This window comes from Drosophila bipectinata, chromosome 3L (assembly GCF_030179905.1).
Source record: "Drosophila bipectinata strain 14024-0381.07 chromosome 3L, DbipHiC1v2, whole genome shotgun sequence".
In the NCBI taxonomy this organism is placed as follows: Eukaryota; Metazoa; Arthropoda; class Insecta; order Diptera; family Drosophilidae; genus Drosophila; species Drosophila bipectinata.
In genome coordinates, this window is record NC_091738.1 from 12,113,917 (window position 1) to 12,127,985 (window position 14,069).

Sequence of the window (14,069 nt, forward strand, 5' to 3'; positions counted from 1 at the left end):
ATCTGAATATTATTTCACCGCAGAAAGACCTATTATTGGATGGAAGTTCCTTTCGATTTGTATAGAAAGTTTGTGTATTGGAAGCTCCTCTCGTTTTCTGCGGCTTTACTTTATTATTTGTATTTTTGTTTCATTGGCTGAAGATGGTATTGGCAGTGAGTTCGCACAATTCACAGAGCCAATATCAATTGCGCCTTTCGCAATTTGCAACATTTTGCAGGCCAGCATAATGGAATCGCCTTGGGAACGTCATTTTGTGTGGCTCAAAACAAGTCGTTCGTCGTCACCAGCATGGCACTCTATTGAGCTGGTGAAGATTGGCGGAGAAGGGGAAGGAAGAGGACAAGGAGCCCGGATAGTGGTAGGTCCTCCCCCCCATTGAAATACGAGCAGTAGAGTGCCAGGCAGCAAATAGAAGGAGTAATAATAAATAAAATTGTAGCCAATTCATAAGGATTTTGCATTTTGTCGCTTCAATCAGGCAATCGATGGTTTCCATAGAGAGAGAAAAAAAAAATTGGAAGGAGTTTCTCAAGAAATTATTAGGATATACTAAATATTTCTATACAAGATTTGTTAACACAAATAAGGGTTTTATTCTTTAGAGATTTGAATAGCATTTTATCCTCACTTCATATCGACTCGACCTTTATTTTCTGTGTAAAAAAAGGGGGACAAGGACTGCAGTGCAGGACCACAGGACAAGGCAAGCGACTGGCAAACAACATTCATTCATATTTGCCAAGTGCCGATTGAAGCTGCCTTTGCATTCCGTTGATCTCCTTCAATCCCATTCCACTGCCACGCCCATTTGCCCACCACCCCTTCACAACCCACCGCCTGAACAATGTGCGTATAAATAACGGATTTCCTGATATAAAATATTTGTAACGACATTTTCCCCGATTTATGTATTCACACATACACACTTACACACCCACACAGCCACACCCACGATGTCCTGGATCCTGGAATAGTGAATATATATTGCATTGTGTCAGTATACTGAATGAGCATGTACCTACTTCTATATAGTGGCAGGATTCCTCCTGCCTTCTGCCTCATGGCTCCTGGTTGCTGGTAACCGCCACCTCCCCTGCCAATTGCTGCCACTCAGTCATGGCTGACAGTTATGGCTATATGGATACGGATATGGATATGGATATAGATATGGATAGGGACATGGATATCGATGTGCCGGGTAACGTCTTTGGATTGTAGCTGTCAACGCACCATCAAATTTCAACCGATTTAAATGTGATGTTTAGAAGTGCACCGAAAAATATACATAATTAGTACTCTAGTATTAAAGATTTCTTATGGTCTAAATTAAATTAAAAATGTTTTATACAAGCCAGGATGTACTGTATGTAAAATGTTTATGTTTTATATTCATTTTAAAATGTATTATTTCTAGTTTCTCCCAGTGCACTAAAAAGCAGTGGATTGATGATGCCCAGACTCAGTTTCAGTTTCTCTGGGAGATGCACTTGCCGTGGGAGGTTCATAAATCACAGTCATGCACGTGTTAATATCCTTGAATGCTATCCTGCAAACCTTCATTGTTGTTAGCGGATATCACACTCGCACAAAAGGTGAATGCCATTTTTCGGAGGTATAGGAGGAGGAGGTATATCCTGTTCTGAAGGCGGACAAATAGTCGGAGGTCAGGCCACAAATGATGCGTCGGTTGAAAGCACAATTTTCAAATGATTGACAACGCAATTATGCCACAACTTGATGCATTAAATTATAATAAGGGTTGTGGGGTTTCAAAGGATTTAATTAAAATATCTTGTATCTGTTCTATATTTAAAAAGCAAATTGTATTTGCCAAAATAACCTTATCGCATAGAATTCAAAAAAGTAAAATAGGAAAAAGCTCCTTGGATGATCTGAAAATATAAATAAATTAAATTTTAGTAAGTAGCTAATCCCGAATAATCTTAATAATTTAACCTACCTTAAGAACAGTGGTTAAAGTTATCCGAAAATATTTTAGACCAGTGACAAAAAAGGGTTTTGAATTAAGTTGGATGGCCAGGGTGAGAAGTCTCATGACTCTACAATTCTCTTCAATATTTTCCGATTTGTGGACGACCTGCTCCCAGTCGGCCGTATAATACATCATTCCCATTTCGTCCGTCTGAAAATTTAGAGACTCAGTACAATACGTTAATAATTAAATCAAAATTAGCCCACCGTTTTTAGAAGAATAGAACCAAGCATGCCGAGAGCCAGGAGCTCCATGAATTTGGCCAAGAACCAGACTATGTAGGCCACATTGTTAATTGGATTCTTGAAAAGGAAGTTAATAGATTTTTAAGAAGATTATTTCATATCTCCACCTACCGTATAGGCCTTGAAAAACAAAGCACAGAGCAGGGCAGCACTAAACAGGAACATTATGAAGATTCGAAAACTGAACTCCTCCTCCACTTGTTCGCCAAAGTCCCGGAGAGCGGCGTTGCGGCGCAGGATTTGGGTTAAGGCTTGCCTGTACCTGGCGGCAATCTCCAGACTTTGCGACTCCATCAACAAGTGACTGGCTGAGCGTCGAAGGTCCTGGCCCAGCTGGACAAAGCGGGCATTGAGATGCATCATCAGTTCGCCCAGGACATTCAACTCCCCGAAGAGCATGCTCGTGATGATGACGCCCACCCAGAAGTTGAGCCCCAGCAAGGGAATAAAGACTGGCAGCCAGGTATTGTCGAAGGGGTAGACCTGCTTGTAGAGCATATCCCGGCGATGAAAGACGACATTCTGGATGGGAACCACCAGGAAGTTGAGTAGGGCCAACAGGTACACCACAGAGTTTATCCTCGTGGCCAGCATTTGGCTCTGAATCCTGGAAAACAATACAGGTTCCTCTTTCTCACTCACATAGATTTCCCTGTAAAATCGTTGCAAAAGGACTCGAAATTGATCCTTGTGCGTGGCGAGCTGAAAACTGCGAATTTGCATCTCCACCAGGATCAGATATGTAGGCATGCCCGCCAGCATGTTGTCCATGTCCTGCCAATTGGCAATCAGGTAATGAAAGTCCACCTCGTTGTGTTCGCAGAAAACGAGAAAGCCGAGGAAAATAAGGAATCTATCCAGCCACTTTGTCCAGTCAGATGAGTCTTCCTCCAGGGGCCAGGATATATGATTAAGGATCCGATACAAGGACACCGGCCAGGGCATCGGAGCCAGAGCTCCATTCTCCAGCCGGGGACGATAGCGTTTGCCTGACAACATGTCCGCAGGTTGTCCTGGCCTCCTGTCCCAGGCTGAACTCCCATTTATATTCTAATTTTAATTGCAGCCAGCCTGATGAAATATTAAATTCAGGCCCCAGTCATAAATTATTCAGATTCATTTGCGTTTGTCAAAATAAACCCGAAATCGAAACCACAACCAAAGCCGGAGTCCGGGCCAGAATCAACCCCAAAAACAGGCCTTCCATTGCTGATTTCAGTTCGATTAACAATGCCACTCAAGTGCCAAAGTTTATTGTTAATTGATGTAATTATAAAAGCTAGAGGAAGTTTATTTTTCTTAACAATAAAATCCTTTTGCGGCTAACCAAGTAATGCACACACATTTTATTGAAATATCAAATAATAAACATAAATGTCTACATTTTCTCTGGTTGGGGCTTGAAATATAGACAACAAGTGCCAAAATGGCCGAATTGTATGATTTTACGAATCAAAAAATTAAGCATAATATCTTTTCAACTGCCAGATTCTTTGGATAAGCAGTGTCCTTTGTTCATTGCCAGGTTTTGATAGAAAATGAAGCTACTTGAAGATAAAAGGTCGGGAAGGTATAACATTCTGCGATCAGATGACTATTGGCCAAGTTATGAAGAAAATTGTGCTAGGATCTGGCTCAAAAAATGCTATGGGCCCGGAAAATCTGGTTTTTGACCAAATTGGAACTTTTGAGTTAGTTTTCTGTCCATATTTAAGTCAGTACGCAACCGATTTTAAAAAGGTGTACCATTTATGAATCAGGGAACTTAGCTTATTAAATCTGTATTTATCTGGCATTAATTGGGCATTAATGAAGAATTGGATTAATATTGGGAAAATTATAAAAATGTTAAAAATTAAAAACATTACGTAATAATATACATAATGCTACTTTAATTTAGCCCTCTATACAGTTCTATGGATTGAGTTTGTTGATCGCAGACATGGGTTCTTAGATTCAAAAAAAACACCAAACTTCTAATCGAAAAGACATGCAATTTATGGAAATTCCTATCGTTCCGATGTGGCAGCAAATAAAATAATAGTATGAAATTGGCCCTGACACACTGACTGACAGATACACGCAGGTGAACAAGGACCAAGGACTCACAGCCGTGGAAAGGAGTTCTTTCGAGCAGCGCCCCAAAGTATGCACCTGGGAGCAGATGACTGCTCATGTGTATGTGTCAGTGGAAGTGGGTTTTCCGGGGGCAAGGACTCGCCACATCCTGGTCATATCAAAGGACGACCGAAAAGGCGTCGGAGCAGAGCAAATTCAATTCACTACTGTTGATTCTGCCTGCCACCCTGGTGTTGTTCTTTTTGTTTGATAAAAGGATGAAAGCCGGTCTGAGGAAAAGGCCAAACAACAAGGAGAGAGGAGCTGAAAAAACCCAAATAATATTAATATGCAAATTGAGTTTTTTAGTTGAGTGATCTAAGCGGATAACCGAGGGCCAAGTCAAGGCGAACCGAAGGCCTCCTGAGGCTCCCACAGGCAGGCAGACATCCTGGCAACCAGACAGCCGAAGGATGTGCCAGGATGGGGAGACCGCCCCTTGGGGTATTTTGTTTTTGCTTTATTGATTGCCCTCTCGTACACGTTATAAGTCGTATCTGGAGCATACAGTTCGGTTTAAATGCCAGTCTCGAATCAATTGAAATCATATTTTATTAAACGTTTACGGGGCCATTTTCCACAGCCGCCACAGGCACTGCCAGGCGGTCGGGGGCGTCGTCGGAATCGAAAAGGAAAATATTTACAAAAAGTCACCCAAGCCCCGCCAGCGGCATCGAACGCATCAAATATAAACACATAAAAAACATTATTCGTACCTACAAACATATAAACATAAATCTATATCTGGCGGCCATCGGCAAACTCTGAACAGATTCGCCAGCTTTTTTCCTTCCTTCAGCGGGAAAACAAATTCGGAAAAGAAAATTGAAATTGAAAAAGAGCCAAGCAGCCAACGAGAGCCACCCAACCATCCAGTCAGTCGTCAGGCAGCCATCCAGAGGAAGATTGAAGGCAAACACTGGCAGGACCTGCGAAAAGGCACGAACTACAGAGTACAGGATCTGCAGTAGTCTGGCAAAATAGCGCCCGAAGGATTGGCCAAATGTCACGCAACTTTCCGCCATTGAAAGGATTCCCAGTCGGAGAGTTTACACAACTGAATATTCCAAGGTAGCGACAAAGCAAACCGAAACCGAAAAGTCCAGCCCCCGGAGCAATTGATTTATAATTACGACAGAGGCAGCCCAGAAGCAGCGGCCGGAAGTGGGCCAACAAAGCCGTTTGGCGGATTTGCTCAATTAGCCAACTCAGACATGAAACCGAGGCGTAGTGAAATCGAAACTGAGACCGAAATTGCCAACGATTTCGATTGGTTATCAAATGCACAAAAAAAAAAACTCATTTATTAAAGAAAAGTTAAAGAAGTTACTTAAAGTAGCCCTATGATTCTAGATGTAATGGTTTATTATTTAAATGTTTAAAAAATTTTAAGATTTGTATAAATAGAATATCTGTACTGCATGTAAAATAAACATATTATTTTTTCGCTGTAATGCTCCCCCGCATTGCGTAATTTCCGGCGGGCAATTTGGTTTACCTTTCCGATTTTTCTTTCAAGTTGGCTGCGCCTTCTTCTCTTATTTTTCCACCTGTGGCGCACGGGGCGTATGAGTGACCAGATATTCTGTTTTCCATGAAAATCTCCGCCGGGCCCGCCTTTGTCGGCCTCTGTCTGCCTAGCAATATGTAAAATATATGCAAATTGGTTTATTTTCATATGGCAGGACTAGCACAGGCACAAGCCCTAGGCGGCATTTTTTTTGAAACAGGGCACGTGTGTCGTCAGGACATCGAAAAAATATAGCAGGACGGAAAAATTTAAGGTAAAATATGCTGACCCAGGAAGTAGGGGGCTTTCGGCCATTGTCTAGACATAATTGGCAGCCGGCAGATCTGGTCAGTGTTACGACAAAAGGAGGAGTGGTCGGACGGATATTTGTTTTTACAGAGAATTCCACGAAGCCCAGGGACTCGTGTTGAAGTCATTAAATTTAATGGCAAAAGGTTATCCTAATTAAACATAATTTTTCTTAGAAAAGTCTCGCTCAAGAATATGGGAATTTTGTGCTTTAAAGCCAATAAGATGTTTAAGACGAAAGAATCTTTTGCATTCATAGCCAGTCAGCCCACTGATTTCGGATTTGGAACATGATTCCTAAACTATTAAAGATACATAAGCGAGAGGGTTGCCTGAAATATTCACAAAAAAGGGGAATCAAAAGGAGCCAAAGGAAAGGAAGCCCACACACATCCTGGCGGCTCCTCACAAACGCCTCTGAATAATTAAAAGGCTCTGCCATGCCGACGGTTGAGGATACACAGGAACGCAAACTTTTTCAGGACGCATATCCTTGATGATCCGATTGAACCGAGGATATGGGAAACGGCAGCAAGAAAGCTGCAAATCGAACACGCAGGTTTACATCCCGCCTAATCCCGTTGTCAGACTGGCTGGCCCAAGGCTGGCTGACTTCCAGGCCACGAAACCTTCAAGGACCTCCCAACCACTCTTACCTTTTTTTTTTGTTTGGCTGCGTTTCCCCCGGAGGTCCTGCCGAAAAGCCTCAAGCATGTCCGTTATTTTGTTTACAAGAAAACATAAATCTCAACTCTTATGCGGCCGGCTGGAGTATGTCTGTGTGCGGTCGAAAGGATATGCCTCTGCCGTGTGAAATGGAACATATCATCACATCCCCACATCCTGGCATCGCCGCATATGTGTGCGGGTGTTAGGGTTACGGGCATACAGACACACACACACACAAAAAAAAAAGAAAAAAGGGTTAAGGATGAGTCCTTTGGCTGGTACAGGGCGACGGGGGCTATGGTTTGCACGCGTCAACTGTAAAATCCTTTTGACATGCAACCGGCCACTCTTTGGCCCCAAGTCCTACGGACAGTGGCCATAAAATATGTGCGCCCTGATCCGGAGTGAGTGGGCTTTAGAAGCGGGAATCCAATTATAAAGAATTTTAAACTATGTAGCGTGAACAGGACACTTAAAGTGGGCAAAAAGCCAGGTTATTAGCGAATGTATCTCCCACACACTCTCGGCCAGGATATGTCTCTGGTGGAGTCTGTGTGGGTCTGGCAGTGGGTGTGGGTTTGGGTGAATGTGTGTGTGAAAGTTATTAAAAGGAAGCAAGTTGTGACGGGCACAATCAGTCAAGGACTCAGCCAGCTGATCTCCATGCTGCCCCCTGCCTGGGTCACTGTACATATATAAAAATTGACGTGAAATTTATACGCCATTCCTCGTTTTTTGGGTTGGAATGGCAAGTTGAAGGAAAAAATATAGCAACAATCCATAAAGTAAATGTGGCATTTAAACAAACAAACCCGAGCGACAGGAATAGGAGGGCAAACAGGAGCTCTGTGACAAAACACTGGAAGCCAAAACTGACAGTGACAACTGGCTGAAGTGACGGGGAGCACAAGGAGCAGGAGCAGAGTATCCTTGCCGAGTATCCGTCAGTACCGAGTGTGTTGAGTGTGTTGATGATGCTGCCCTCCTCCGCCTCCTCCTTCTGCCCACCAAATATAAAACACAGTCTCACAAAATGAAGCAAAAAAATTGACATAAGCGGATATGTTACCCAGCGCCTTTACGGTATGTTATTCCTAGTGGGCGTGGCAATGGCAGTGTCCCACTTATGTACATATAGATATATCGCACATATAGGCAACGGCGGCTGCATGAGCAGCCAGCAGATAAATTAATGCGATTTTTCATGTTGCATGCTTGAGTTTGATTTATGCAATTATATGTCTCTATATGTGCGGCATATCTGTGTTCCCTGCCCCATGCCCCATGCCCCATGTCCTACGTCCTATGTCCTGTTTCCTGCGTCTGTGCGGGTGACAGACAACTTTTGTCAAACACATCTAAAAGCAGTCATTTTTTATATTTGATATAAAGCGGAAATGCTAAGAACATTTCCGGTTCGTTACCTTCGCGTAAGCTTAACATCTTTTGATGGTTCCGGGGTTTGTTCTTCGGAATACCCTATTATTTTTGGTTCTAACTAATTTTTGGGGCTTATTTTTAGACCAGAAATATGTCTATTATAAGTACCAATAGATTCATAAAAAAAAGAGGGAAGATCAAAATTGAAATCCCCTATCTAGACTAAAAATCCTTATTATATGCCATGCCATGACAACCGCCCTTGAGCTTCATCGACCAGGGGACTGGCTAAAGTGGAATCTAGTCCGGAATGGAGCTGGCTGGCTCATGTTAATTTGTCATGATGCCACTTGCTTACGAGTTCTGCTTGTGGTCCACTCATCCGGCGGACAGACGGCCCGGGCTCCGGCATAGTACTCTCATGGCGCATACGGAAATTACACAACAAATGGACTTTGGTCTGCCCGTGCCCCCCCTCTCGGCTAGCTCTTCTACTATCTGCTATCTCTTCTTCTTTTTCTAAAATCAGCAGAACAACCTGAAATCTGGCCAAATCCGATTAAATGCAAATGCCACGGAACCCCCCCCCGGGTCCTTCTTGCTCCCCTTTGGGAGCAAACAATTCAAAACACAAAATACACACACATGCCGGAGAGCCCGGCGCAGATTAGTTGCGTAAGTTATCAGGATTGGTAAGGAGTTGGGAGCGAGGAGTAGAGGCCAGAAAGGTGATTCTGGTCAGGTGGCGAGGAAGCGAGGTGGTTGCACTGCAGCAATCGTCAGTCAAGCAAACACTGCAGCAATTCCCAGTGGCCTGCCACCCGCTTATTCCACTAATTAATATTTCAATGGCCGATTCAGTTGCATACAGTACGTATACGTACTGCGTACCACGTACTGCGTATGGTGTGTCTGCCTTTTGCCTTCTGCTTCTGGCCAGAAACGACTTAAAGTCCAGTAGCCAATGGCCATGTCGAAGAGTTCCACAACTGCTGCTGTCAAATAGGTGCACTGAGGGAAGTTTGGCTTAAAATGAATGGATTTTAGGGATAAATATTGACCTTTTTTCCTGAAGAGTACCTTTGGATTTCTCTTTCAGTTTTTTATTATTGCCTACCCTTGTTTTCCTCTTATTACAGTATTTCCTTTAACTTTTTTTTAAGTGTATAGTGCATAAAACTCATTTCGGCCATTAATGGCCAATGGGTAGCGGAGTAACAAGGCGCGTCGGGAGTCGAGAGCCGAGAAGCGAGAACCAGCAGCGCTTCAAAGGAAATGACAGCCATTTCCATTTTTAGCAGCGCTTGGGAAAGCTCACAACTGGCGCGCTGAGCGGAAGTGCCGGGCTCTTTAAACCGGGAACTGGGTGGCAGTAGCTCGAACAGAAACAGTAAACTGAAACCGAACTAACATACACAAAATAGCTTGTTTAAAATATGCGTTCCCCACACACAAAACAAACAAAAATATCCCCATCCTATCCGTATTTTTTTTTTTGTTAGCATCCCAAGTATTCCAGCAGCAGTCCAGTGAACATTGTCGCAAGGCATCAGGATTTTATGTAGCGCACCAATAGTCCCCCCCATCCAATCCCAAAAACCAAGACCCCCCAACTAGAGCAGGGGGCGTGGAAGACCACTCTAGACGAGCAGGAAAATAAAAACGCCACTTCCGTTTTATTTGCGCAAAATTAAATAAACCGAAATATGGCTGACCATATTGGCGCATAATGGGCAAAAATATTTTTTTCATTAATGTCCCTGTTCCTGGCTATAGCTACGGCTACGGTGGAGTAGAGAGCAAAAATAAATAAATAAGTAAAGCGGCCAAAAGGAAAGCCGAAAAGTAAAAGCCCCGACTCCGGCCGGCTTATTGTGTGTCAATATTTGGTTGGCCGGGGGAAAGCTGGGAGCTCATAGTTGGAATAATAAAATCATTTTAATAGTGCAGGTGTATGATAAGCTTTGATAAGGTATGATATTCCCCAGTAATTATTTTTAATAAAGCCTTATCTGAATACTTAATTTAAAGCCAAATACAACTCTTATCAAAATAAATTGAAAAGTATGTAAGGATTCTTTTATTCGACTTTTCTTTTTCAAGAGATGACAAAGTGCTTCCCCCAGATTCCCCCACATTCGCTCCTTTTGGCCAGGACTGCCTTCACGCCCTGGAAACCCAGTCTCAAGGATAGTTAAGCTGCTTCAAAGCGATATTAGATGAAAATTTGTGTAAGCCGTAAAGAAAAAGCCCATTGAGCGGGAGAGTGTGCGACGATTGGCAATCGAATTTAATGCGCATTTCTTTTTAAAGTGCCAGCAGCTGGGGACGAAAACAAGCCCACCACCCCACTTACACACGCCCACCCATGCCCAGGCGCGTCTTTTGTCAACAGAGGCAGTAGCTGGCTGAAGGAATCACCACCACCCACTAGATCCCAAGCTCTACGAAGGTGGGGGGAGAGGCGAAAGCCCAACCCAGCCAGCCGCACTAATCAACACAATTACGGAACAGTCTGTGGAAAAGTTTTCTAATTGGATATGAAGACGCGCACATGCGTTTCTTTAAAGGAATTTCACTCCATCAGCCGAGGGTCCAAATATTTTGACAGGAAAATGGAGCTTTCCCAGAGCCCCTCTGTCCTGGGCCCAGATCCAAGTTCCAACTCCAATTCCCATTTAGGCAGGGCTCCACGCTGAAATGCTTTGACAAATTATTTTTAAGCCAATTTACAACTTGAGAAAAAGTATCAGGAAAACATATCACACCACACACACAGCCAGGAGGACGAGCCAGGAATGTGACTCGAGGAAGAGCAGGGGGCAATAGGAGGAGGAGGAGGAACAGAAGCAAAAGCCGGATCCGGATCCGGAGCCAGAGCTGAATTGTTTGTGTAGGTAAAGCAAATATAATGCGAGGGATAAAAGTGTAAAGTTGACAACCCAGGCACATTACTCACCCGAGGTGCCAGTTTACCCGGACTCTGGTATGGGGAGCATTAAAATAACCAGCCAACCGATTCAACGTCAACCCAGGAGCGGTGAAATGAGCATGGCCAAGAGAAATGGTAATGCGGCCGGTCGAGAGCCAAGCCGTACCAAACCAAAGTGAACCCATCCTAGCTCCTTTTGGTACTTCCTTGACGTGGCCCCCATGTTTGCGCTCCTTCATTTCGCACTTCTTTCCAGCATTTTCTCAATGTCTCTCACTCGACAAAATGTCGACAGCGTCGGCGGAAACCATTAATTTTGTCACTTTCGGAAGTGTAAAGTGGCAAGGTGCACATGAGTCCTCGCTCCAACTTGGCTAGCCTGGCTGGAGTTGCAGGCTGGGCTATTGGGCCATTGACCAGGTCGCCAAGCCAGCCAATAGTGAGAATCATGAAAGGGCAATTAAAGCCGGGCACCTGCGCACATGTCCAAGTGGCGGTTATATCTTCTTTCCGTCTCCCGCCGACTTCCGAACAAGTTAATTGTCGGCGAGCTGCAGACCGCAATTACCGCAGAACCCATGAAACTTCACTGACCACGAAACCACAATGCAGCGCCTTTACTTGCCCACCAACAGTCGGATGTTGACTTAATAATTACAAATGCATAATTTAATAGTAACGATGTAGTGAGAGGAATGCTCCGCATGGGCAGGCATCAATCGATAGCTGGGTCACATAATGATTAATGATGCTTATGAATAACAAGTGTCTTCGGTGGGCTCTCAACTGGAAGCCACCTCAGTCTTCGATGACGCACATGATGTTAATGCCGCTCTTGCCAAGATTGACGCCCTCCAGGGCGGATTCCTGCTGCTGGCGCATGTAGATGAGGAACTGGATGATCACATAGAACAGATTGTTCCGATCGTATACAGAGTTGTGCAGCTCCTTGTCGCTTATAAAATTAAACTTGGGATTGTTCTGGTTGCTGGTTATTAAAATGGCACAGTGGGCCTTGTTGTGCACAGCATTTACAATGTCCTTGGTGGAGCGTTTCTCATCTCGCGTGAGCACATAACGTGAATGGAAGGGTCGTCCGCCGCCCTGCGGTAGTGGCATCAACTGACTGTCCAAATAGACACAAAATATATGGAAAAGTATCTGGAAAAACAAAACGAATTAAGTTTTTCAAAAATAAACTTTGAAGTTCTCTCGCTTACAGCTGCATCGGTGGGCAGGTGCTCGCCCCACTCCTGTCCTTTGTGGGCGTTGCCCGAGTTCCAGCGATAATCGGCTATGCATGATCCCTGAGCCAGCTCTCGAATGCGCTGTACAAGGTACTCCTGGTTGCTGAAAGTATCCAGGAAAGGCAACAGCATGGGCAGCATTGGAGCACAGGTCTGCACAAACTGCTGGTTCTCTGCTGTCTTGCGTAGTCGCTCCAAGCCAACGGATCCGATCTTGAGATCGGCAAGCCCTCGCTGACGGAACACATCATCCACAAAGTTTATTTCCTTCACCAAGCGCTGCAGTATGGTGGTGGAAATCCACTAGAAAACAACAATATAAGTATACAGTTTAAAGGAATACCTAAGTAATAGCTTACAAATCTTAAGTTGGCCACATATTGCGACAGTTTATCTGTGGAAATGCGTTTGATAACTTCTGAATTGCTGTCCTTAAACTGAAAGCCTGCAAACTCCTCGATGGACGAGGGAGCATTCTCGGTAGACACTGGTGGAGCTGGAGCCAATTGGTAAATGGTGGTCTTTAGCATGTAGGCCGCATTGTTGCAGTAGTTCCAGAAAGAGTTGGCAGATACAACGCTCTGCATATTAGGCGCCTCAGAACTATCCACAAAAGAACGTTCTCTCTCGGCTTTTTTCATGAGACGGCCGAGTCTGCGGGGATCGGTAAGGAAGTCATCGCGATAAACATCCGCATAGGGCGACATATAGTTGGACTCGTTGCTAAGGTTGCTGGCGTTCAAAGAGTTGTTATGCACCATGGATGAGTTGTTGTAGGATGTGTTTTGAGGATTCTGCTGATGTGTGGGAGTTCTAGTCGGACTGGGACTACGGCGCATAGACTGGGAGCCCCAGCAAGAGTCTTCGAAGGAGGAATGCCAATTGATGTAGGGCACATCGTCCTCGAAATCGGTATCTGGGTGGTAGCTGCGAGGTTTCTTTGAAGGTCGAGTATACACAGTCTTAAAGGAGTCTATAAAGTGAAAAAGTTTAGATATTTTTTATGTTTGGTAATTTAAAGATGCTCTTACCATCCTTGCCGTCTAGCAGAATCTTTTGCACATCTGTGCCAATCACCTGGTCGCCGCAACACCATAACCACAAATACTTCATAAAACAAGCCGCCGCACTCAGTCCGACCAGGCCGGTAATAGTGCACTCCAACAGAAACCAGTAGGTTTTGTAGACGGAACGGCATGCCTGCCACAAGTCAAACAGCAGTACCGACAGAATCAACACGTTGATGGAGCACCATTTCAGGTAGTGTCTCGCCTGGGCGGTCCGCAAACGAAAATCAAGGCTACGTTGTACCACGGGGCTCTTCCTCAACGGGGAGCTGTAGAAAAAGTCTTTATTAGTTACTGTGGTCTTGTAGGTATAAAACGTACTTACCAATTGCTCCGGGCAAAATTCATTTTATAAAAATATAATTGTTTGTTAAAAATGCCGGAAAATTGTGGCTGTCGTTTCTAAAAGCGCCAACTAGTTTCAGCGCTGTGCAACACGCGGCAAAATACTTTACCAACACTGAAATTTACGTCAAGGAATAGTGTTGAAAAGTGCCCGATAGGAAATAGAGATGGGTCTTTGACAGAAATGGTCATATTGCGCGCAAATTCAAATGTAAACATTTTTGATAAGAATATTTTATTTGTAAAAGTTT

General features: G+C 44.1%; 2 protein-coding genes across 2 annotated transcripts; both read right to left on the reverse strand.

The window, feature by feature from the left end:
* Positions 1–1,130: 1,130 nt before the first annotated feature.
* On the reverse strand, positions 1,131–3,240 carry Or74a (Odorant receptor 74a). The gene is made up of 4 exons (XM_070279477.1): positions 2,353–3,240; positions 2,203–2,298; positions 1,964–2,146; positions 1,131–1,136 (listed from the first exon to the last, which is right to left on the reverse strand). The coding sequence occupies exons 1-4, from the start codon at positions 3,238–3,240 to the stop codon at positions 1,131–1,133; spliced, it is 1,173 nt and encodes a 390-aa protein (XP_070135578.1).
* An 8,561-nt stretch (positions 3,241–11,801) lies between these two features.
* Positions 11,802–13,952, reverse strand: LOC108124660 (transmembrane protein 209). The gene is made up of 5 exons (XM_017240430.3): positions 13,799–13,952; positions 13,438–13,742; positions 12,766–13,379; positions 12,380–12,709; positions 11,802–12,320 (listed from the first exon to the last, which is right to left on the reverse strand). Exons 1-5 carry the CDS (start codon positions 13,819–13,821, stop codon positions 11,958–11,960), a joined length of 1,635 nt encoding a protein of 544 aa, XP_017095919.2. The 5' UTR covers positions 13,822–13,952; the 3' UTR covers positions 11,802–11,957.
* Between the last annotated feature and the right edge of the window lie 117 nt (positions 13,953–14,069).